The 24,923-nt window shown below is 40.6% G+C and overlaps 1 protein-coding gene across 2 annotated transcripts; it reads left to right on the forward strand.

Moving 5' to 3' along the window:
• The first annotated feature begins 1,059 nt into the window (after positions 1–1,059).
• Positions 1,060–24,898, forward strand: ldlrb (low density lipoprotein receptor b). 2 transcript variants are annotated; one of them, XM_025907772.1, is made up of 26 exons: positions 1,060–1,315; positions 2,908–3,033; positions 3,336–3,452; positions 4,386–4,760; positions 4,939–5,061; positions 5,184–5,300; positions 5,474–5,596; positions 5,715–5,843; positions 5,955–6,126; positions 6,442–6,669; positions 6,786–6,904; positions 7,009–7,148; positions 7,832–7,973; positions 8,064–8,201; positions 20,748–20,870; positions 20,989–21,117; positions 21,229–21,400; positions 21,716–21,943; positions 22,060–22,178; positions 22,284–22,423; positions 22,743–22,884; positions 22,975–23,112; positions 23,197–23,373; positions 23,852–23,932; positions 24,067–24,227; positions 24,333–24,898. In XM_025907772.1, the coding sequence occupies exons 1-26, from the start codon at positions 1,234–1,236 to the stop codon at positions 24,369–24,371; spliced, it is 3,780 nt and encodes a 1,259-aa protein (XP_025763557.1). In that variant the 5' UTR covers positions 1,060–1,233; the 3' UTR covers positions 24,372–24,898. The 2 variants fall into 2 exon arrangements, with proteins under 2 accessions (XP_025763557.1, XP_019215411.1); XM_019359866.2 differs by lacking the exons at positions 1,060–1,315; positions 2,908–3,033; positions 3,336–3,452; ... (9 more) ...; positions 7,832–7,973; positions 8,064–8,201 and adding exons at positions 14,379–14,654; positions 18,771–18,896; positions 19,232–19,354; ... (1 more) ...; positions 20,213–20,335; positions 20,458–20,574.
• The last annotated feature ends 25 nt before the right edge of the window (positions 24,899–24,923 follow it).

The following is a 24,923-nucleotide window of genomic DNA, read 5'->3' on the forward strand; positions in this document are numbered from 1 at the left end:
GAAGCAGATGACACACACACACACACACCCACCCACCCCGTCCTTCATGTAGATGCATCTACAGACAGTCTGTTGATGCATCTGTCTAACAGGGGACAGAGCAAAACAAATCTACCACCTCAGCCTCCTAAAAGCAAGTAAGGATGTGGAGCCTGTTTCTCTGGTGACCCCCGTGAAGGACAGAGATGAGTTGGGGCTGCAGGTTCCAAATCTCAGCCATCTCCTTTCTGAGGACCATCTCTCGCTGGTCCAGAGGCCAGATGATACCAAGTTGTAGCTTTGCCATTGGGTGTTGTTCCTTAGCTAGGTAACACAAATCTCATACAACGTTACAATGACTGTGTGATGTTACGATCTTATTCACACGAGAAAAAAGTGACTCTGAAAGGACTGAACGCAATGGTAGAGATGGAGCTAACAGAAGAGTCGCAGAGTGCCTGGTGTAGCTCTGTTGTTATTACTGTGAACTAGCTTGGGTGTCACACCTAGTGCTCCAAGTCGACAATTTTCTGGACTTGTTGGGCACTGCTTGTTTTTTAATGACTCTGGATTTAACAAATGGCTACTGGTAGATTCCTTTCTCTCCAAAGTTAATGACAAAAACCTCTTTTGCACGTCAACATGGTGTTTACCAATTTGACACATTTCCTTTTGGCTTACTTTGTGCCCCATCCACCTTCCAACACCTCCCAGTGAAGATACCCTGTCTCCATAGTACTTCCTGAATAATGTAATTGTGTAATTGTCCATATCATCACCTGAGCGGATGCTCTGAAAGAGTGAATGTTTACCTCTGATTATAAAAGAAAAAGTAACTTTTACTCTCAGGGGTGTTGATGCTAAAGTAGAAAAACATTCTTTTATATTTTGTCTATTACCCTGTTTTACAGCAATAACTCTTCTTGCCAATAAAAAACTTGTTTCCAAAAACTCCTTTTAATTCTGTGAGCAACATTATGAAACATACAGGTATATTCATTGGTATTTGTCAGTTTACACACACACACACACACACACACACACACACACACACACACACACAGAGAGAGGAAAACTCACTGGCTGGGACGAAGATAAGCACATTGAGTGGGCTCAGCGCTGCTTGCTGACAATTTCAAACACCCCAGCTGGGAATGGTGCAACACTCATGTGACTGAGGCTCTCTATATAGTTTTGCTCACAGTCATCTTTTTATTCTTGTCAAAGAAAAAGAAAAAGAAGATAAAAGAGGACATGTCTAAGATTTGTAAGGGACTCGCAGGACTGTCTGCTTGCTGGTGTCTTTTGACACTTGTTCATTGTTCGTCTGAAACTGGTAAGAAATTGAACTTTTCACCAACTCTTTCTTTCCTCCTGTGTTGTAGTAGACTCGATGTGCTTCATTAAAACTTATGCAGAAAGGAGAAGTGTGATAAAACTACATGTGCAGTAAAACCAAGAGTACATCTGTTTACATGCAAAAAAGAAAAAAGCTTTCCCTCTTGGACAGATGTTTGTCTGTAAGTCAGGGACACATTGAAATCAGACTTTTTAACCCTCTCAGGCTCAAATTGAGTTTTAGTTGCTAATGCACAACCAAGTCCTGCAGTGGTACTTCTGAGTAAAAAAAACCCTCATAAAATATGTATGTGGGGTAATCAGGTTGTTAGTTTTTAACTGTTGCAAATCGGCAACGCCTGCCTGGAGAGGGTTAATTTCAAGTTGTAAACTGATGCATGATCTACTGCTGAACTACTTTAACCAGCTTGGCTTATAGTGTCAAATAGTTTTATGGGGAACGGTTATATTTGGCATAGTTTAGCTTCATACCCACACACTGTTGTCTTCTTCTTTCGGCTGCTCCTTTTATCAGCCCCACCAGCAGATCATCAGCCTTCACCTTATCCTACCTCCTCTGTCATACCAACCCTCTGCACGTCTTCCTTTACTACTTCCATGAATATTCTCTGTGGTCTTCCTCTTTTCCTCCTGCTTGGCAGCTATACATTCAATATCCTTTGTCCAGTATATCCTCTATGCGTCTTCTGCACATGTCCAACACGTTACTACAAATGCTCAGCAAGGTATGAATGGAGAGATCATTGCTGATAACAAGCTGGTGATGTTAATTGTCAATTTGTCCTCACGGCACACTGGACTCCACTTGTAGTTGAGAAATGCCACCTACATTTGCAGAATGGGAATTTGAGGTGAGGTGCACCACCACAGGTGGATTTTTGATAGAAGCAATATTTGAGGTGATGGCACTGCATTGAGCCTGCTACCTGTGGTATATCCCCGAGCACTCAGTGTGAAAAAGTGAAATATACTGCTCAATAAATAACTCAATAATTAATTAAATATTGAGCAATTGTGACTGTCCAGTCAGAAAGCATAAACCATTGTGAATTCTTTTCAGCTGCTTGGTGTGAATGACTTGGGGGGAATAATTCTTTGTCCAAATACTTTATAATGAAGTCACTTTGATTAGTTCTAACATGAGACACAGTGTTAATAACTTAATTTGTTAATTTCCTGAGTGAAGCAATAAGTAAAACCTGTTTTTTTTCTCCCTTTTTTTTTAGCATCACTTATCCGTACTTTACTGTCTTTGACTCTATTTTTGAGTAGCACATTAACAAATTTCCTTTAACATGTTTGGGTTTTTTTTACACCGTTGTTTGTCTGAACTTCAGTGGCCTTCAGTTGTAATTTTTCTCCCCCCCTGTGTATTTTTCAGTCATTCATTAACTGCACAGTGATAACATTTTTAGGGGGAATGATGACAGGTTTTAACACGGCCAACAACAAGCTGTGACCTAATTGATGAGTGCTGATAAGAAGATTTGGTGATGTTGAATGTAAACCATGGTGGCAGTTTGTCCTCACGTCACACTGAACTCCAGTTGTGATTTTTATCTTTCACAGATGCAGCCTACATATGCAACGCCAATCAGTTTAAGTGCGGAAATGGGAGGTGCATCACCCGCAGGTGGATTTGTGATGGAAGTGATGATTGTGGTGATGGAACTGATGAGCTGCCTGCTAGCTGTGGTATGTTATCACATAACAGCTACACTTTACACTTAGTATTCATGAGTTTTTTAAGCTTGACTGATCAATTTCTTGATAATTCTTTAATATTTAGAAAACAGTAAAAACACAGCAAGTTCACTAACTCACAATTCAAATTAAAAATATTTAATTATTGGAATATTGGATCAAACTGTTACCACAATGAATCAGAAACACATTAACAAAGTCAAATGATTGTTAAGCTTTACGACATAATAGCAACAAGCTGTGTCTCTCTGTTGTCACGTGAAATGAGTCACTCTTCATGTTTCTCTCCTCAGGAGTCTGTCGGGATTCACAGTTCAGCTGTGGCGATCCCATGAGCCAGTGCATACCAAAAGACTGGCAATGTGACGGCAAAGCCGACTGTACTAACGGCGCTGATGAGAAAAACTGCAGTAAGTTTTCTACCACAGCCGAGTTTTTCTACACCTCAGAGTTCATGCTAAAGCATCCACAAACAAGACACGACTAACTGAAAATGCTTTTGGCAAGAATTAATTTTGTTCAGTGTATAATAATAATATCTCAAAAGGGATTTGAAGAACAGACTTAAAGACAAATGATCTTTAAAAAAAGAAGAAGATAATACTAATAGTGTATTTACAATCCTGAAGTCTAGTTAATATATATAAATATATAAGTGTTGTTATTGTGTGGAGATTATGAGTTTCATCGTGATAGTGACCGGTGCATACCTAAGATCTTTGTTTGTGACAGTGACAACGACTGCTCAGACGGCTCAGATGAGGCTTCCTGTCCCAAACCCAGCTATACACAGTTAAAAAAAACATCCTAAAAAACCAGTAATATTCCGGCAGCTGGGGCGCCAAAATAATACCGTAAAATAACAGAAAATAACTGTCCCTTAGAAATACGGGTATTTTCAGTAATGTAAATACAGTTTGTTGCCCTATTTTTACATGGAACTTTGCCTTTTACAAATGCTTTTAAACATCAAACTAGGAACATTTTAATTCCTAATCTATAATTAGGGATGTGTGAATTTGAAGCAACAACAGGTTGGGCAATGGTTTAGCAGTTGGTGACTATGTGAACCATTGTGTCCCAGAGAAATGGCACTGTAGTGGTAAAGCTGACCATAACAGCAGTGCATTGCAATATAATTACCAGTGAGGTTACATAAGAAAGCTAAGTAACTGATGCGAAAAGCTGGACTTGACTGGGGTTGTGTGCTTTTACCTGAAGATTACAGTAAGAAAAATTAGTTAATATAAGTTAGAAAATGTATTTTAAAAGTGTTATTGTTGATGTGTTTTCCACCTTTATACCCATATTAACTCCTATCTCCCTCTCTTATCACATTACAGCGGCCAGGACGTGTGACGATCATGAGTTTCGTTGTGCCAGTGGCCGGTGCATACCTCAAATCTTTGTTTGCGACAGCGAAAACGACTGCTCAGATGGCTCAGATGAGGCGTCCTGTTCCAACCACAACTGTAACCCTCACTACTTCCAGTGCAACAGCTCAATGTGCGTGCCAATGGTGTGGCGCTGCGATGGAGACAGAGACTGCGATGATGGGTCTGATGAGTGGCCCGAGAACTGTGAGGGAAGGAAGCCAGAGAAGAAAACACGCTGCCAAACTAATGAGTTCCAGTGTACAAATGGGGACTGTATCCATGGCAACTGGAAGTGTGACGGAGGGTTCGATTGCCTGGATCGTTCGGACGAGGCTAACTGCAGTGAGTTTTTAAAAATGTATTTATAGTTACCATTAAAGCCAACCTGCACATTGCATTTTTAATGGAGACAGTAAATAATTTCTGGAGGTATTTCTTCTTATTCTAATCTCTATTCCATTACTCTCTCTCCCCATCTCTCATGTGTTTTCATGCATTTACCTTCTTCCTTCTCTTTCAGCTCATTCTACTTGCCGCTCAGATGAGTTCCAGTGTAAGGACGGCTCCTGCATTAACAAAAGCCTCCAATGTAATGGACATCATGACTGCAGGGACTTCACTGATGAGATTGAATGTGATACAGGTAAAAAGATTTCACTGAGTTTCACCCACAAACTGTAATCAAAAGATTCTTTCTTGTAAAGAAAGAAAGTCCCACATGATTACATTGCGGTCTCATTCATACTCCCCTGGTCTCTTCCACAGTATGTGAAGGCCCAAACAAGTTCCAGTGTCGCAGTGGGGAGTTCATCGACATGGAGAAAGTGTGCAACAAGCAGAACGACTGCAAGGACGGGTCTGATGAACCATCGAAAGAGTGCGGTAAGTGAAGTCATCTTGTACACATTCATGGCTGCCAGCCTGTAGGGAAATATGACTAGAATACCAGACTTGACCTACATAGTTTGTGGTTTGAATGAGTAAATTCCTGGTCAGCTAAGGATTTGGTTGTCGTGAATATTATTTGAAAGCTTTTTACCTGTTTGTCTCTGCAGACAACAATGAGTGTTTGAGCGGAAATGGCGGCTGCTCTCACCACTGCAACGATCTGAAGATTGGCTACAACTGCTCCTGCCCTGCTGGATACAGGCTGAAGGCGAATAACAAAACCTGTGAAGGTGAGACGACGGAGACATTTAAAATTCTGCCTCTTAAGAACCAGACAATCGTAAACATGTAATTTAACAATGTGCACAATAGAAACAAACAAATGAGCCAACTTCTTCAATTCTGCAGACATTGACGAATGTGCTGAGCCGGACACTTGCACTCAGATCTGCATCAACTTGCCTGGCAGCTACAAGTGTGATTGTGGAGAGGGCTATATGATTGACCCTGCGACCAAAACCTGCAATGCTGAATCAGGTAATGTTAGAAAGAAAGCCCACTTAAACCCACTTAACGCTTGATCCTGTGACGCAACCTTCAGACAAGACAGGCAAGTTTAACCAAACTGTCCTCCTCTGTCTCCACCAGGCACAGTGCCCACCTTGTACTTCACCAACAGACGCGAGGTGAGGAAGCTGACAGTGGACCGCAGCGAGTACGTGCGTGTGATCCCACAGCTGACGAACCCGATGGCTCTCGACATGGATATGCCAAACAAGATGATCTTCTGGTCTGACCTGTCTCTGAAGAAAATCTACAGGTTAGAATCTTTATCCGTGTCCCTTATCCTGGTCTATAACCTTGCACTTGGCTCAGTTATTAAATTAATATGAAATTAATATGAATTTTCTCCTCTATTTATTTACTTTGTATTAAATTAACCTTTTTATTTACTTTATAACTGAATTATACTTTTTTATTATATTATCTGCTGAAGTCTATTTGTGTCTGTGTTTTCTATGTTACATTTCTTTATGGATTTCTTACATCATTTTGCACAGTATGGAGTGGCTCTCATTCAAGACCCATGATGCAGATAAAATTCATCTCTCCACTCTTACCTTCCTCCAAACAGCTCTATGATAGATGTGGCTGGCAATTCCTCTCACCACAGTGTGGTGGTTGACAGTGGGATAGAGGCCCCAGAGGGCATTGCGGTGGACTGGATCCATGGCAACATCTACTGGACTGACAGAGTTTTGAAGACTATTTCTGTAGCAACAACGGATGGCAGTAAGAGGAAGACCCTGATCGCAACGGACCTGGACAAGCCACGAGCCATCACAGTCGATCCAGTAAACAAGTAAGTGTTTAAACAGACATCGCAGCGAGTACGTTTCCTTAGATTAGTGTCAGTTTGACATGAACTGGTGCGTTTTGTCTTTAGCCTCATGATTTCTTTTGCTGTGTCCTCTTTAGTTTGATGTACTGGACAGACTGGGGTGAAGAAGCTAAGATTGAGAAGAGTGGGCTGAACGGTGCGGATCGCACTACTTTAGTAAAAGACAACATTGTGTGGCCGAATGGCATCACCCTGGGTAAGCACAGCTTCCTGAATGCATTTTTAGCAGTGATTTTATTTTCTGTTTAATGAAAATATCGTAGTCAAAACTATTATTTGTGTGTTTCATTTTCCTACCAGACATGGTCAGCCAGCGTCTATACTGGGTGGACGCCAAGCTGCACTCTCTCTCCAGCATCGATGTGAATGGAGGGGCCCGACACAGTCTCATTATTAATGGGGAAAAACTCTTCCACCCGCTCTCCCTGACCGTCTTTGAGGTTAGTGATGAAGGCAGTTTATTCCCAGATTAACTTTGACTCAGTGAAGGTCAAAAGGATTGTTGTTATTTGATTAAACTGCCACTAAGAATTGGTAATGATCACAAGAGGAAAAGGACAGGAACCACAAATCTGCCTGATTTATTAACAATACTAGTTGTTTCTTAAATTGTTAAAACTAGCCAGTCCAAGTCTAACGAAGTTCATGGAGGGTTTTTATCTGAAATGGTTTAACATATAAAGCCAGAGCTTCAGTTGTTGAGCGCTGTACTAATTGTTAATAGAATACAATAGAATTGAATTCAATTTTATTGTCATATGCAATAGAATTGCAACAAAATGCAGTTTGCATCCATCCATAAAGTGCTTTAGCAATAGATATATTACAAAATATATATTAGCAATAAGATGCATAGATATGTTACAAAAATGGGTCTATTATAGGTATGTTACAATGTACACAGTATGAAGGTATGCTATGAATATGCTATAACTATAAGTATGTACAGGCTGTAGTGAGTGTACAAGCTATGTACAGGATATAAATATGAAAACTATACAGAAATATGAAATATGAACTATACAAGTTATAAACAGTTTTAGAACTGTAATTATTGTATTGTAAAGAATGATTGTCTATAGTTAATCAATTTAACTTAAGTTGTATTTCTTTCCAAAAACAGGAGAAAGTATTTTGGACAGACATGAGCAATGCTGCTGTGTTTAGTGCCAACCGCTTGACAGGAAGCGACATCACCAAGCTGGCAAAGGACCTCGTCCAGCCAAGAGACATCGTACTGCACCACAAACTCAAGCAGCCAGCCAGTAAGGAAACATTTGTACATTAGAGATATTGAAAAGGAATCTGTGAAATTAGAATCATTTTTTCTAATGCCTTTCCTTTTTTTATTTTAGGTGCAAACTGGTGCACGAATGGAGGTTGTGAGTTCCTGTGCCTACCTGCCCCTCAGAACGACCCACAGTCTCCCAGATACACCTGTGCCTGTCCTGATGGCATGGTCCTGGGACCGGACATGAAGAAATGCGTGGCAGGTAAACGTCCCCTCCTCTTCTTACTAAAAAAGATGGAATTAACATCAAATCCTGAAATTAAGCCAGCTGCACCTCCCGTTAAAGTCAAAACTGCTGCTCCGCTCCCACCACAAGGTCCCACAAATCCTGCTACACCCAGGCAGCCAGACCCGACCACCACAACTACAACCACCAAGAAACCCACAACTACCTCTGCTGTGCAGCCTAATCCTATAGAACAGCTCTGGAGATATTATGATTCAGTTCATCCAATACAGCCATACTGCACCTCTGACTGTCCAGGAGCTGAGTGATGCCCTGGTCCAGATCTGTGAGGAGATACCCGATGACATCAGTCATCTCATTAAAAGCATGTCCTGATGCTGTCAGGCACCATACAAGAAGTGGGGCCATATTCATTGCTAAAGAGTAGAGTTACTAAAGATGCGGTGTTAGATTAAATAAATGTTTTTTATGTGTCACCTATCTGAATATTACTGGTCATTGATTGTTATGTTCAGAAACGCATTAATGTGAGTTTTCAGTTGGCTAATGATCTTTTGTTCATGAATATTATTTTAAAAATTTCTGCCTCTTTGTCTCCGTAGACAACAATGAGTGTTTGACCGGGAATGGCGGATGCTCTCACCACTGCAACGATCTGAAGATTGGATTTAACTGCTCATGTCCTGCTGGATACAGGTTAAAAGCAGACAACAAAACCTGTGAAGGTGAGAGAACGGAAACATTTCTGTACTCTAACAACCAGGCCATGGCTCATAAACATGTGATTTAAGAAAGTTCATTAGAAACAACTTTTTTTTAAGAATCCAAAGATGCCAAGTTCTTACTTCTATTTGTTTATTTGCAGACATTGATGAATGCACTGAGCCGAACACTTGCATTCAGATTTGCATCAACCTGCCAGGCAGCTACAAGTGTGATTGTGAAGAGGGCTATGAGACTGACCCTGCCACCAAGACCTGTATAAAAACGTTACATATAAAAAGTTAATGCATTGGTATTATGATCCAAATTAATACTACATTTTACTATACTGCCACCTATTGTCTGTTTTGTCGTATCCACTTATGGATGCCAACAGGAGGACATATTACCAAATCTTGGAATAAACATAACCATGTAACACTCAGTGAGTTACAGAAAATGTTTGAAATGTCAAACATGGGTTTTAAGGTCAAATGTTGCCATCATAAGTTTCACTATTAAAACATTAACTTCCTTTTAATCAGTTATCTGTATTTTCTAATTTTTGGACAAACTGTAAATAATTCCTTGCATAACCTGAAGGCTGTGCTTTACTCAGTATTGTGTCACACCTTTAAGGAAGTAAACTCTGAAGGCAAACTGAGCTGTGTTTTAACTCAGTCTTAAGCTGCTGCCTGACCTTGTGTATATCCTCTGGATATAAACAGAGCTGATGTTTCATCTCTGCCTCACTTTGATGATGTTTTGTGACAACAGTCTCTGGACCTGCTGTGATTCCTGAGGTGTGTGTACATCACATGTTTGTGACTGTTTAGGTTGGAAAGCCAGCCAGCTGTGTACGCAGGGTGTTTCCAGACTTCTCAGAAGCTCTTTAGCAACACTACACAGTTATTTGTCTGAGGTTCGATGGAGCTGAGGCCGAGTCACTCTCCACTATTGTACAGAATAAAAACACCCTACTTTACCTTGCTGCTGCTGCTTACCTGTCACACTTCCAGTATAAGTACTTACAACTGCTGATTGTAGAATTCAAGAATCACAAGGTTGTAATATATGAGTACTGTAACTTGTTCTTCTGTTGTTGTGTGGTGACTTTAGGATTTCAGAACAGTTTCATCTATTTCGGCACTTTTTCTGCTTTTGATTTTGGACACTGGCTCCTCTCTGTGGCTGTGTGGTGTTGGATATACTGTGTAGAGTATTTTCAGATTATAATTTGAATGCACGCATGTACCGCTTGCACAATCAGTATAATTTATGGACACATAGCTAGTTACCTATTCTACCACACATGTAGCGTAGTTTACATACACTCATCATGGGCATTAATGTCATGCTTGGACCCCTTTTGCTTCCAGAAATGCTTTAATTATTTATGGCATAAAGTCAACAAGATGCTGGAAGCATTCCTCTGAGATATTGCTCCATGCTGATATCACTGTTTGGGGTTTCTAACCTAAACAGTGATAGCGTCACACCGCTTATGCAGATTTGTCAGCTGCCCATCCATCCTGCAAATCTACCACGTCACCACATCCCATTGGTGCCTCATTGGATGATCTGGTAGCTGTGGAGACCATTTGAGTACTGTGAATTCATTGTCATGTTCAGGAAACCAGTTTGAAATGATCCAAACTGACACTCAGCTGATACTAAGGGGCCGAAAATATGGTGAGACATAGATTAGGCATACTTTTAGATTAAAGGCATTTTTCATTTGAGCTTGTAAATGACTTTCTTTTTTTTTGAGTGTGGGACTGTGTGTAGTTTAAATTATGTTGGACAAATAACTTTAAAGAATTATTTTTAATATAAACAACTACTCAGCATTATTGACACATTTATCAGAACTGAAAAGTTAGTTGCTGATGATGTTACTCCATTAGATTGTATTCCTAACAGCTGGAGGCCAATAAGAAGAAATCCCAATAAGTTAGAGTCCAAAGTTTTGGAAGTATTTATATGTTTTAGTCTTCTAAGTAGGAAACATCTCAGCGGAAACTATTTATTTCTTCCTTCCATGAAACAAGTGGGAAGGTGTAATTATCCAATTTCACCACTAGGAGGAGGTCTTATACAAATATAAGAAATATTTTAGGATTGACTCAGTGAACTCACACTCATGCTCTTTAGATCTGTCAGTGATTTTAAGCCCATATGCCCAAAGAGCTTTCTTCAGTGAGTTAAAAAAAAAAAGTCCCAGAAGTACAAAATCAGGTGTCCCTCTGTTCATTCATACCTTTAATCCTCTTATTAATAATACCATGGTCAAAGCATCCAAGAGAATCTAAAAGTAGAGTTATGTTGTAAGAGTCTCACTCCAAGTATGGTGATACGAGCAAATCAAAACAGAAACTCTTCTTGCAGATGACAAACGGCACTGCTATGCCCCTAAAATGTATGTTTGCTCATGAATGTACAGTATGCCTAAGGAGATGTACTCATCGCAGACTCCAGAAGGTCCACAGTGTTGATTCATAAGGATGAGAGGGGGAGGGGGACAAACTAGTTTTCCTTATTTCTAGAAACCCTTGGACTGCCCCTCCAGCAACTTAAAAGCAGCTGTTAACATCTGCGGAGGGAGGAGGGGCAGCAGCAGCAACAGCAGTGGAAAAGTAATTCACACTAATTTTGGGCTTCTTTGCCACAACAAAGCAGTGAACATACACGTGACACAAACAGCACACATATCTGGTAACATGGACATATGTGTGTAATTTTACTTTTCCTTGTATAATTTCAAATTATAATAAGATTTTTTTGTCAGAAAAAGCTTGAAGTCCAAGCCCGAGTCCATGAAGAGTTCCCTTTAATGGCTTCACAATAACTTTTATACTTTTGCGTTTCTGTCAGCAATAAAATGATTTATTGCTCTAAAGGAAGTTCCACTGTGTTCACAGGCAGCACAGAGAAGTGCTGATTTTAAACAGAAAAATGGTGTGGCTGACAATTTTATATGATTTCAGAACCACAAATGCTCAGAGACAGACCTGAGTTAGGGTAAGACCGTGAGTTGCGAAAATTTCACGCAACACTGACATAAAGACACACCCATGCTCTTGGAAAAAAGTTGTGTAAGTGTGTGAGCGTGTGTGTCTGTACTCTTCCGACTTCTGATTTGTTAGTTGTATTTTAACTGGAACCTGTTAGACATTAGCTGCTTTACCATCACATCTGGCCTTCGGGCATCAGAGTTTGCACATGAATTACGTATGCATGTGCACGCTTATCAGCTTTGTTGGCCCTGAGACACTCGTAATTTTCACAACTCAAGGCATTTAATGACGTGGTGTGTTTCTGACTGAGTCCAGTTCTCTCTTTAGTAGAAGAGCATCGATAAGAATTCAAGGCTGCCTGAATTCACAGAGTACGGAAGATTTATCTAGTAGAACTAGTCCACTATTTATTCCTTCTCTGGTATCTCCTATTAATGTGTTTGCTAATGGAGGGAAGCAAAATAACAATTCAGCCTACGAATCAGTGATTGGCAATCAGGGTGTGAACACAGACTACCAACACTGTAGACAGGGAGACTTGGAGACACAGTAGTCATCAGGATAAGATGGAGAATGTTGGAAATAATTCAGAAAGCGGCTGATTAATTAGGACTGAGCTGGATAACATTCCCACTCTTATGTCAAAGAACAAGATCATGTTAATGGCATATGGTTTATTTGCACCCATGCTCCCCCCAGTCATGGTACCAATGTATGTTCCAAATCTATAACAACTGTATATAATGATACTATGTATTTGCTAGAAAAAAAATGTTTTCACTGACATTGTTCTTAAATATAATAAAATAATGGCTTATTTCCATTTAGCAGTTTGAGGTCCAGGTGGCCCAGTGTCACACTAGAGTGGAACAGGTCCAACCTTGTTTCTGTTAACAGCAGTGGTGATACTGTGTTTGTATTGCTGTTCACATTGCAAATAAAAAGGGGAAAAAATGGGGTTTGTAAGTCATTATTAAGGAGCCCTTTTAATGACTCACAGGCCTTTACAGAAGTAAGTAGAGTTGATGTTTGACTAAATGTACCGGCCATGATGTAGGCCCTATTTAAAGTGTACACATGGTTTAAGAGTTGCCCTCTGTGTGTGTTAGCAGTGTGTGTGGTGATGCCGGGAACCAGAATATGTAATCCAGCTGCTTTTTTTACATTCCAGGAATGCCTCCCACAGATCATTCCCTGCCCCTACGAGGAGCCAAGCCCAGCTCCTCCTCCCTCTTTCTTACTATGGAAGCACTCACACACAGACACGAGTCCTTCTTTAAAAACATTAAAACACTTTATCTGCCTGATTTGACTTCTACATATGTATCATGTCCATGTGTTCTGAAGCAAAAATCTCTCTTCTTCATTGGCACTGATCTCAAACCTATTAAAAATGTGATTTTCCCCAAAACATGCGAGGAAAAACTGGAATCACTTTTCTGTGTAACCAGACACTCCATTTTTGGGAGTTACATCAAGCAGCATTAAAGGGAGGGATGAGAACACAGTGACGTGGCAGACCACTTTTCCTGGCTGTAGAGGTTTTCCAGGGAAGAATCCATGAGGCGTCTGGCCCCCAGAGTATTTGACTGATTCCTGTAAATTGCAGCTTTTTCTGCAGCAAACAACGTGCTTCACTTATAAAGCTGATATTTTGCTTTGCAAATGATCTGCCTGCGCTTGGAGATCGAACAGTGACTGTTGACACAAATAACCTGATATTTTGTATTTGCATAGACCTGGTTACTACAGTAAGCTAAAGTATGTCAGTTTGTCAGAATTAAAGCATCCTGACAATTCAAGGCATTCTGATCAGGAGAGCAGTCAGGCTGCAGCGAAACTGATGGAGTATAAAGATATGCAGCGTACATATCTGTGCTGCATTTGGCCCATTATTATGAATTATTTATTATCATTATTTTCCTTTTTCAGTCATCTTTGTATTAGAATCATTCATAAATCGTCTGGTTAGTTTTTAATATGGAATTGAGGTTGAATAAAGGGGTGGTGGTGGAGGGGGCTGAAAGTTGCACAACAACCACACTCTAAATGTGTGTGGTTCTCATCACTGTTTCTTTCTTGCTACTATTTAACTCCACATGTTGTAGCACACTCTCACACTTGCTCTTTTTGTTGTCTTCATTTACCAAAGTGTTATCATCACAGTCAGTCTGACTGTAGTGAGACTGCATGTGGCATCTTTTGTGGCTTTTTTGTCAAAAGTGCTATCAGTGTGTTACAGTTAGATACTTTATTGTGCAGTCAGAGTTTCCTCTTCCTTTCAGACACATTATACGTTCTAAAACACACACACACACACACACACACACACAGGAGGAAGCTATGCTTCTTCATGGAGGAGTGATGGAACCAGTAGGCTCCACCCCCAAGCAATGCTCAAGGCCAAATTCAAACATCACACCACTGGTTTGGCACCGCCCTCTTGTCAGCCGCATAGAAAATGGTCAGATGTCACACGGGCCCCTTAATATATTTTGCCCACACTCGGCTTTCACGGACCAGTACTGGGTGACTCTCCTCTGGGACTCTGTCTCCTCCGGAGTCTTTTTACGCACAGATACAACCGCGAACTCTTCCTTCTTTTTCCACATCTGTGCTCACAGCTGACTTCTTTTTTGTAGCTGACAACATAAGAAGAAACGGGACATGTTTGGGATTTGGAAGGGACTTGCCGGGCTGTCCGCTTGCTGGTGTCTGTTGATGCTTACTCATTGTTTGCCTCAAACAGGTAAGGAAATAGATTTCCCGGCAACTGCATTTCCTTTCTTGTGTTTTGTTTTTTGTTTTTTGTTTTTTTATGGGGTGTAATAACCTGATTCTTTGTATCGGTATATAGCTGTGAAATATGTTCGATGTATCAGTATTATGGTTGCTTTGTGGGCTTTTTGCTTGGTTATAGGCGGTGTTATAGATTTAAATGTTGACGTCTTCCGCTGAATGACTCGGAGTAAAAATTATTCTATTTTTTGAAAATGTTATATGAATTCTGTAATTCATATACCTGCGATAAAAAAAATATACATAAAGATATACAAGTCAATAATTCCAAGGATAATTCCACAACGTGGTTTACGATTTTGGCATATATGAATGAATGTACGCACGGCGTTTTGATTGGTTCATTTCGCTGTAAAATGAAACAGAACATCCAACCATGCTCGACTTGCCGGCCGGCTTTGAGTTTCGGGTGGGCGTGGCCCAAAAAAGGCCGTTGTCAACGAATGGAGCTGGGAGGGGTGGAGGGTGCGGCTGAAAGACGAGGCTCCCTCCTTCCAGCGTGATGCAGGAAATTGGATGCAAGAAAGTCTGCATTTTTACTGTAGCTGCGCACATTTGTTGAAAAATATCTGAGGAAATAGCTTCGAAGTACTTTTACTGACTGTATAAAGAATGAGTTAATGTATCTGTTAATGAACAGTTTGAACACTCAGAGGTTTCCAGGCCTCACAGAAGACAGGATGTAGCCTACGTTTTCCACTGTGACGCAAAAATGGGGGAAACTGAGCCAGAAGTGTCGCAGGAACCTTTGAATAAAAATATGAACTAAAGAGAATTAACTGAACAAAGCAGATAATAAAAAGGCGGTGTCGAAATTTGGATTAAACGGATATATTCCCTAAATGGCTTAAATTTAATATTTAACACGATGAAACATTAAAATTCATTAAAAAGTGAATGAAACACATTCATTTAATCAAGATTTAGTATTTAAAACGTGTTCAATTGTTCCCTCACATCATTAGTATTCAGGCTTTTGTGCCATGTGAAGTCTTGGGCCGATCCTTACAATGTCCCATTATCGTCCTGAAACATGGTCACTGAATGAGTGAACTCCCCCTAAGGAAACAATGTTCAGCAGCACCATTTTGCCCCCTGCTTCATTAATCCTCCCTAAAATCTGTACTCTCCAACAAAAGCTTTTCAGATTTTCGCTTCCATTCATTATATTTGCTAGTGTATGTATAGCTGTGCGTGTGTGTTTGTGTGTAATAAAAACCTCCCTTTTCCTACATGGGAGAAGAAACCTGTACAGTGACTCACAAATAGAGACACTTTATAGTCTTGCCTATTTATTATTTAGAAATACCTCCAGCTTTAGAGTATAGGAATCATTCACGCATTAACATAGTCTTTACTTAGGCGTAAAATACTGAAATTATTTGAAGGTCACAAAGCAAAGCATTGCTAGTTTCGCTCTTCTGCAGATGGCCACCTCATTATCAAGTCTTGCACTTGTTCAAAGCATGTTTCAATCTAACATCATTCGAGCACATTACTGTCTTCATTTATCAGGCAGTGACTCCATTGGACTCAATAAAGTGCAGCTACATGACCAGACTAATCATCATAAATCCAGACTTAATGCACAAGTGAGTGCTGTCGGTCCATGTGATGGATATCCATCCTGGTTATTAATTAACTGCTGGGTATATGATTGAATAAATAAAACCTTCTCTTTATGAAGGCCTCTGGTGTGTGTATATTGCAGACACGTACCACAGAAAGACAGCAATGCATTGTTAGAGAACAAAGTCTCATGTAGTCACAAGGGATGATTGTTGTCACTCAGCATTGTGACTGATTGTGTAAAGCAAGTTTCTGCTGTCAGACAAGCTTTAGTTTTACTACATTTTGAACTGAACCATAGTGCCCTGGCATGTGTTTAAGGTAGTGCCTGTATAGCCTTGTATGGTAGTGTTGTATGTGTGAGGTCTGGTGGCTTTGAAGGTTTATACTGTGGGTATAAATAGAAACTGGTGGGTGCACTTTCTCTTGCAGAAAAGTACGCTCTACCTGAGCTGTCTGACATCCTGTTCAAACTAGTAAACATACTGGCAGTTTGTGGTCTTAGGTTTTAAGGCTCTGTCTGTTGCATCTAAGGCTATCTTTAAAATAGACTAGAGGTAGTTTTTGATGCAGTAGTGATACTTCTGAACTTAGTTTTCGGATTGTAAACTGACTAAAAGTGATAAAGATCAGTTTCTATTTAAACTGCAGTGTTCACAAATTTGCTTTATGACATGTTATGAACAAAGAGGCAAACAAGGCCACAAACCGTTGGGGAATTTCTGAACATTGAGGTCTGAAAATGTCAAAACACAAAACAGAGAGAAATATATCACCTTCAACTTTACTTTTGTCTTTGAGAAAGACTTACGGTAAAGAGTTCGTGGAAACCTCATTTTACTGAGCAGTCTTAATGAGAGACTCAAGAGGGTTGTGGGAAACATTAGCAGTGGAAAATGAAAACATAGGCTTGGGAAGTTTATATTTTCCACCCTTGGGGACGAGGTTGAAAGTTTAAAGATTGGGAAGAAGCAGCTTTTGACCTGCTTTTGTTCCTCCTTTTTTTCAGTGGATTCAATTTAAATGGGTGCTTCATAAAAAGGGGAAATAAGTGAGAGTTGTTTAAAGTTTGCTGTAGATGTAAACTGAGCACTCAATAACGTGTTGTATGTGCGTTAGTTCAGTAGTATGTTTTGGAAAGTCTGTTCCTGGAACCTCTGCTGGCTTCATCCTATGTTTGTGTAAGACGTGGACAGGGAGAGCTGTTTTTTCCCCCTTTAAGGGAAACTCAGACTCAACTAAATGTTGCTAAAATAGCAAGACAAGAAATACAGTACATTTCTCAATTCAGTGTTACTTTTCACAGTTCGAGAAGAGCAGGGAGGCAACCTTTGGCCACATATCAAGTGTTGAGAAAGCATCCTCTCATTGTGCTATAACCATCTGCACCAACTTATCCATAATCAGTCAGACCTGTTCTGTTTCTTTTGTAACGTGTCATCACTTATTTACACTTCTGGGATGACAGAATTTCTTCTGTTTAGAGCCTCCGCCTCCATCTGCGGGTCACTGTGGTGATGCTGTTATGAGGAATGTCACTCTGGGACCAATCAGCAACTGGTGGTGTGATGGTTCAACTCCTCCCATGCTATTGTCTTAAAGGGATAGCCTGACAATAACCTAAGCCTCCAGGTCACAGGAGGGACAGGCATTGAGGAGGTGATGGAGGATGACGCATATTTGGGGCAGTGTCCGGCCTGTGTTAGTTTCACACGTGCCTCAATGTTAAATGCCACCTTTTCATTTAGCGGCTAGTTCACTGAGGTGACATTGAGGGTCGCGACCTCTGAGCCGGAAAGAAACCATGGTCAGTTTAAGGTTGCAAAGCTTTAAACTTTTAACCTTAAACACAGTAGTGAAATGTTTGCCTCCTACATGAAACGACAGATAAACAACTCTTTGCTGAAGAGAGGAACAAGACTGAATACATTTTCTGTTTGTGTCTATATCTTTTGACTAAGTTTGTAAAAACTGGGCTTTGCGTGTGAATGACTTGGGGGGAATAATTCTTTGTCCGAATACTTTATATTGAAGTCACTTTGATTAGTTCTAACATGAGACACGGGAACCACACAGTGTCAGTAACTTAATGTGTTAATTTCCTGAGTGAAGCAATAAGTAAAACCTGTTTTTTCCCCCCCTTATTTACAGCATCACTTATCCGTACTTCACTGTCTTTCAACTCTAATTTTCAGTAACACATTAACAAATTTCCTTTGTTAACATATTTGGGGTTTTTTACACCGTTGTTTGTCCGAACTTCAGTGGCTTTCAGTTGTAATTTTTTCCCCCCGTGTGTATTTTTCAGTCATTCTTTAACTGCACAGTGATAACATTTTTTTTGGGGGGGTATGATGACAGGTTTTAACACGGCCAACAAGGTCTGAGCTTATTGATGAGTGCTGATAAGAAGATTTGGTGATGTTGAATGTAAACCATGGTGGCAGTTTGTCCTCACGTCACACTGAACTCCAGTTGTGATTTTTGTCTTTCACAGATGCAGCCTACATATGCAACGCCAATCAGTTTAAGTGCGGAAATGGGAGGTGCATCACCCGCAGGTGGATTTGTGATGGAAGTGATGATTGTGGTGATGGAACTGATGAGCTGCCTGCTAGCTGTGGTATGTTATCACATAACAGCTACACTTTACACTTAGGAGTCACGAGTTTTTTTAAGCTTGACTGATCAATTTCTTGATAATTCTTTAATATTTAGAAAACAGTAAAAACACAGCAAGTTACTAACTTACAATTCCAATTAAAAATATTTAGTTTTGGATAATGTACATGATGAAGGAAATGATCAAACTGTCACCACAGTGAATCAGAAACACATTAACAAAGTCACTGCAGCTTCTACAAGTAAATGATTGTTAAGCTTTACGACATAATAGCAACAAGCTGTGTCTCTCTGTTGTCACGTGAAATGAGTCATGCTTTGTGTTTCTCTCCTCAGGAGTCAAAATCTGTCGGGATTCACAGTTCAGCTGTGGCGATCCCATGAGCCAGTGCATACCAAAAGACTGGCAATGTGACGGCAAAGCCGACTGTACTAACGGCGCTGATGAGAAAAACTGCAGTAAGTTTTCTACCACAGCCGAGTTTTTCTACACCTCAGAGTTCGTGCTAAAGCATCCACAAACAAGACACGACTAACTGAAAGTGTTTTTGGCAAGAATGAATTTTGTTCAATGTATAATAATAATATCTCAAAAGGGATTTGAAGAACAGACTTAAAGACAAGTAATCTTTAAAAAAACCTAATACTAATAGTGTATTTACAATCCTGAAGTCTAGTTAATACATATAAATAAATAAGTGTTGTTATTGATATCATAACTGATCGATTTCTAACTCCTATCTTCCTCTCTTGTTTCACCACAGCGGCCAAGCAGTGTGACGATCATGAGTTTCGTTGTGCCAATGGCCAGTGCATATCCAAGAGCTTTGTTTGCGACAGCGACAACGACTGCTCAGATGGCTCAGATGAGGCTTCCTGTCACAAACCCACCTGTAACCCTCGCTCCTTCCAATGCAACAACTCAATGTGCGTGCCGATGGTGTGGCGCTGCGATGGAGACAGTGACTGCTCCGATGGGTCTGATGAGTGGCCCCAGAACTGTGAGGGAAGGAAGCCAGAGAAGACGCCTCGCTGCAGCTCTCACGAGTTCCAGTGTGCAAATGGGGACTGTATCCATGGCAACTGGAAGTGTGACGGAGGGTTCGACTGCCTGGATCGTTCGGACGAGGCTAACTGCAGTGAGTTTTTAAAAATGTATTTATAGTTACCATTAAAGCCAACCTGCACATTGCATTTTTAATGGAGACAGTAAATAATTTCTGGAGGTATTTCTTCTTATTCTAATCTCTATTCCATTACTCTCTCTCCCCATCTCTCATGTGTTTTCATGCATTTACCTTCTTCCTTCTCTTTCAGCTCATTCTACTTGCCGCTCAGATGAGTTCCAGTGTAAGGACGGCTCCTGCATTAACAAAAGCCTCCAATGTAATGGACATCATGACTGCAGGGACTTCACTGATGAGATTGAATGTGATACAGGTAAAAAGATTTCATTGAGTTTCACCCACAAACTGTAAACGAAAGCTTCCTTCTTGAAAGGAAAGAAAGTCCCACATGATTACATTGCGGTCTCATTCATACTCCCCTGGTCTCTTCCACAGTATGTGAAGGCCCAAACAAGTTCCAGTGTCGCAGTGGGGAGTGCATCGACATGGAGAAAGTGTGCAACAAGCAGAACGACTGCAAGGACGGGTCTGATGAACCAGCGAAAGAGTGCGGTAAGTGAAGTCATCTTGTACACATTCATGGCTGCCAGCCTGTAGGGAAATATGACTAGAATACCAGACTTGACCTACATAGCTTGTGGTTTGAATGAGTAAATTCCTGGTCAGCTAAGGATTTGGTTGTCGTGAATATTATTTGAAAGCTTTTTGCCTGTTTGTCTCTGCAGACAACAATGAGTGTTTGACCGGAAATGGCGGCTGCTCTCACCACTGCAACGATCTGAAGATTGGCTACAACTGCTCCTGCCCTGCTGGATACAGGCTGAAGGCGGACAACAAAACCTGCGAAGGTGAGAGGACGGAGACATTTAAAATTCTGCCTCTTAAGAACCAGACAATCGTAAACATGTCATTTAACAATGTGCACAATAAAAACAAACAAATGAGCCAACTTCTTCAATTCTGCAGACATTGACGAATGTGCTGAGCCGGACACTTGCACTCAGATCTGCATCAACTTGCCTGGCAGCTACAAGTGTGATTGTGGAGAGGGCTATATGATTGACCCTGCGACCAAAACCTGCAAGGCTGAATCAGGTAATGTTAGAAAGAAAGCCCACTTAAACCCACTTAATGCTTGATCCTGTGACGCAACCTTCAGACAAGACAGGCAAGTTTAACCAAACTGTCCTCCTCTGTCTCCACCAGGCACAGTGCCCACCTTGTACTTCACCAACAGACACGAGGTGAGGAAGCTGACAGTGGACCGCAGCGATTACGTGCGTGTGATCCCACAGCTGAAGAACGCAGTGGCTCTCGACATGGATATGCCAAACAAGATGATCTTCTGGTCTGACCTGTCTCTGAAGAAAATCTACAGGTTAGAATCTTTATCGGTGTCCCTTATCCTGGTCTATAACCTTGCACTTGGCTCAGTTATTAAATTAATATGAAATTAATATGAATATTCTCCGCTATTTATTCACTTTGTATTAAATTAACCTTTTTATTTACTTTATAACTGAATTATACTTTTTTATTATATTATCTGCTGAAGTCTATTTGTGTCTGTGTTTTCTATGTTACATTTCTTTATGGATTTCTTACATCATTTTGCACAGTATGGAGTGGCTCTCATTCAAGACCCATGATGCAGATAAAATTAATCTCTCCACTCTTACCTTCCTCCAAACAGCTCTGTGATAGATGTGGCTGGCAATTCCTCTCACCACAGTGTGGTGGTTGACAGTGGGATAGAGGCCCCAGAGGGCATTGCGGTGGACTGGATCCATGGCAACATCTACTGGACTGACAGTGTTTTGAAGACTATTTCTGTAGCAACAACGGATGGCAGTAAGAGGAAGACCCTGATCGCAACGGACCTGGACAAGCCACGAGCCATCACAGTCGATCCAGTAAACAAGTAAGTGTTTAAACAGACATCGCAGCGAGTACGTTTCCTTAGATTAGTGTCAGTTTGACATGAACTGGTGCGTTTTGTCTTTAGCCTCACGGTTTCTTTTGCTGTGTCCTCTTTAGTTTGATGTACTGGACAGACTGGGGTGAAGAAGCTAAGATTGAGAAGAGTGGGCTGAACGGTGCGGATCGCACTACTTTAGTAAAAGACAACATTGTGTGGCCGAATGGCATCACCCTGGGTAAGCACAGCTTCCTGAATGCATTTTTAGCAGTGATCTTTATTTACTGTATAATGAAAGTATTGTAGTCAAAACTATTATTTGTGTGTTTCATTTTCCTACCAGACATGGTCAACCAGCGTCTATACTGGGTGGACTCCAAGCTGCACTCTCTCTCCAGCATCGATGTGAATGGAGGGGCCCGACACAGTCTCATTATTAATGAGGAAAAACTCTCCCACCCGCTCTCCCTGACCGTCTTTGAGGTTAGTGATGAAGGCAGTTTATTCCCAGATTAACTTTGACTCAGTGAAGGTCAAAAGGATTGTTGTTATTTGATTAAACTGCCACTAAGAATTGGTAATGATCACAAGAGGAAAAGGACAGGAACTGCAAATCTTCCTGATTTATTAACAATACTAGTTGTTTCTTAAATTGTTAAAACCAGCCAGTCCAAGTCTAACGAAGTTCATGGAGGGTTTTTATCTGAAATGGTTTAACATATAAAGCCAGAGCTTCAATTGTTGAGTGCTGTACTAATTGTTATTTAAGTTTAACTTAAGTTGTATTTCTTTCTAAAAACAGGAGAAAGTGTTTTGGACAGACTTGAGCAATGCTGCTGTGTTTAGTGCCAACCGCTTGACAGGAAGCGACATCACCGAGCTAGCAAAGGACCTCGTCCAGCCAGAAGACATCGTACTGCACCACGAACTCAAGCAGCCAGCCAGTAAGGAAACATTTGTACATTAGAGATATTGGAAAAAGAATCTGTGAAATTAGAATCATTTTTTCTAATGCCTTCCCTGTTTTATTTTAGGTTCAAACTGGTGCACTAATGGAGGTTGTGAGTTCCTGTGCCTACCTGCCCCTCAGAACGACCCACAGTCTCCCAGATACACCTGTGCCTGTCCTGATGGCATGGTCCTGGGACCGGACATGAAGAAATGCGTGGCAGGTAAACGTCCCCTCCTCTTCTTACTAAAAAAGATGGAATTTTACATCAAATCCTAAAATGAAGCCTTTTATTTTTATTTTGCAGAAAGCACAGCTGCGCCTCCCAAAACTGCTGCTCCGCTCCCACCAAAAGGTCCCACAAATCCTGCTACACCCAGGCAGCCAGACCCGACCACCACAACTACAACCACCAAGAAACCCACAACTACCTCTGCTGTGCAGCCTAGTCAGAAAACAGAGAAGCCTGCCGTCACTGCTCAAGGTACAGAAACGTCCTTTAAATTTTTAGTTACTCAGATTATTGTTCTCATCCCAGTTATGAATTTTTTAATTGTGGCCAAAAACACTGATGCTGCTTTTGGCATCATATTGTATGTATGTATTTTTCTACCTTTTGCCCAAGTAGAATTTATTATTTTGACATTAACTGTATACTATGGCACTGTTGCAACACTATGTTAACCTTTAGTAAAGTAGCTTAACACATTTATTCCAGAAAGCTTCCTGCTTACTTACTGCCTGGTTGAAATGACCAGTACCAGTTTTATTGAATGATATTTATTTATTGGGTGATATATGATGTTGAATTATATCTTTATGGGTAATTTTATGGCTAACTTCCTAGACTCTCTCCACTGCGTGTGACGCTAAGCTAACTGTCTTCTAGCTCATGTCAAATAAGAGTGGCATTGTTTTTTAAGAGACTGTATGAAGAAAACATTTATTTTCTGCTTTTTCAGGTGACAGACAAGCAGCCGTGCAGCCTGAAGAAGCCCCACCCTCCTCCCACCCTGTTGCTCTCTACGTTGTGTTGCCACTGAGTAAGTCCCACATTTTAGCTCTTCACAGCTCTCTGTCAAACAAAACATGAGATCTTAAACCTGCTCACTTACTCAAGGATACTTAATCTGCTCTCTTTTTCATTGAATGGCATTTAACTCTTCTTCTTCTGCAGTGATTATGGCCCTGCTGGTATTTGGAGCAATGTACTTCTGGAGACACTGGCATAGGAAAAACACCAACACCATCCACTTTGACAACCCCGTGTACCAGAAAACCACCGAGGATGAGTTGCACATCTGCAGGAACGGCTCTGACGGCTACGTGTATCCTGAGGTATCTTAACCTAAAACCATTTTAGAAATATTGTTTCTAAATAAAATAAAGATTAATTAATCAGTTTGAAAGCTTTGCTCATACAATGTTACTCTTTTTTTCCAGCGGCAAATGCTGAGCATGGATGACACAGATATGGCTTGACCTGCCAATGAAGAAAAAAATAGTTTTAGTTGAAGTGATGGAAACAAGAACCGCTGCTTAACAACATCATTCCCTTCCTCCGTTGACCTCATTTTGTGGCTTATGTCTCTGACCTCAGCACTGTGCCGTCCAAGCCTGCAAAAGGGTTGAAAAAAAGGAAACAATCTTTGAAACTTAGGAAACTAGGACATAAAGAAGTCCGACCACTAAATTATTACTAAATGAAGGACTATTGGATAGTTTCAGTAGATGATGTTATTAGTCCTGGAGCCATGATTCTTTTGATGCTATCTATATTTTTTAGGCATACTTGCTAAGATACAGATTGTTACAACACCTTTGGGTGCCGATTTACGAGCTTAACTAGAAAAGCCTAAACCATGTTGTCTTAACACTCCTGTATGCCTTCCAGCCACACTCTTTTAGGTTAGTGAAGTTTATGGATGCACATACAGTAAATGCCTTAATAATCCCACTCCACTGATAGTCTTCACAGCATCATATTATGGCTTGTTATCCTGCATACAGAGTTTGACAGTCAGTCATTTATAT

This window comes from Oreochromis niloticus, linkage group LG6 (genome assembly GCF_001858045.2).
Source record: "Oreochromis niloticus isolate F11D_XX linkage group LG6, O_niloticus_UMD_NMBU, whole genome shotgun sequence".
Taxonomy (NCBI): domain Eukaryota; kingdom Metazoa; phylum Chordata; class Actinopteri; order Cichliformes; family Cichlidae; genus Oreochromis; species Oreochromis niloticus.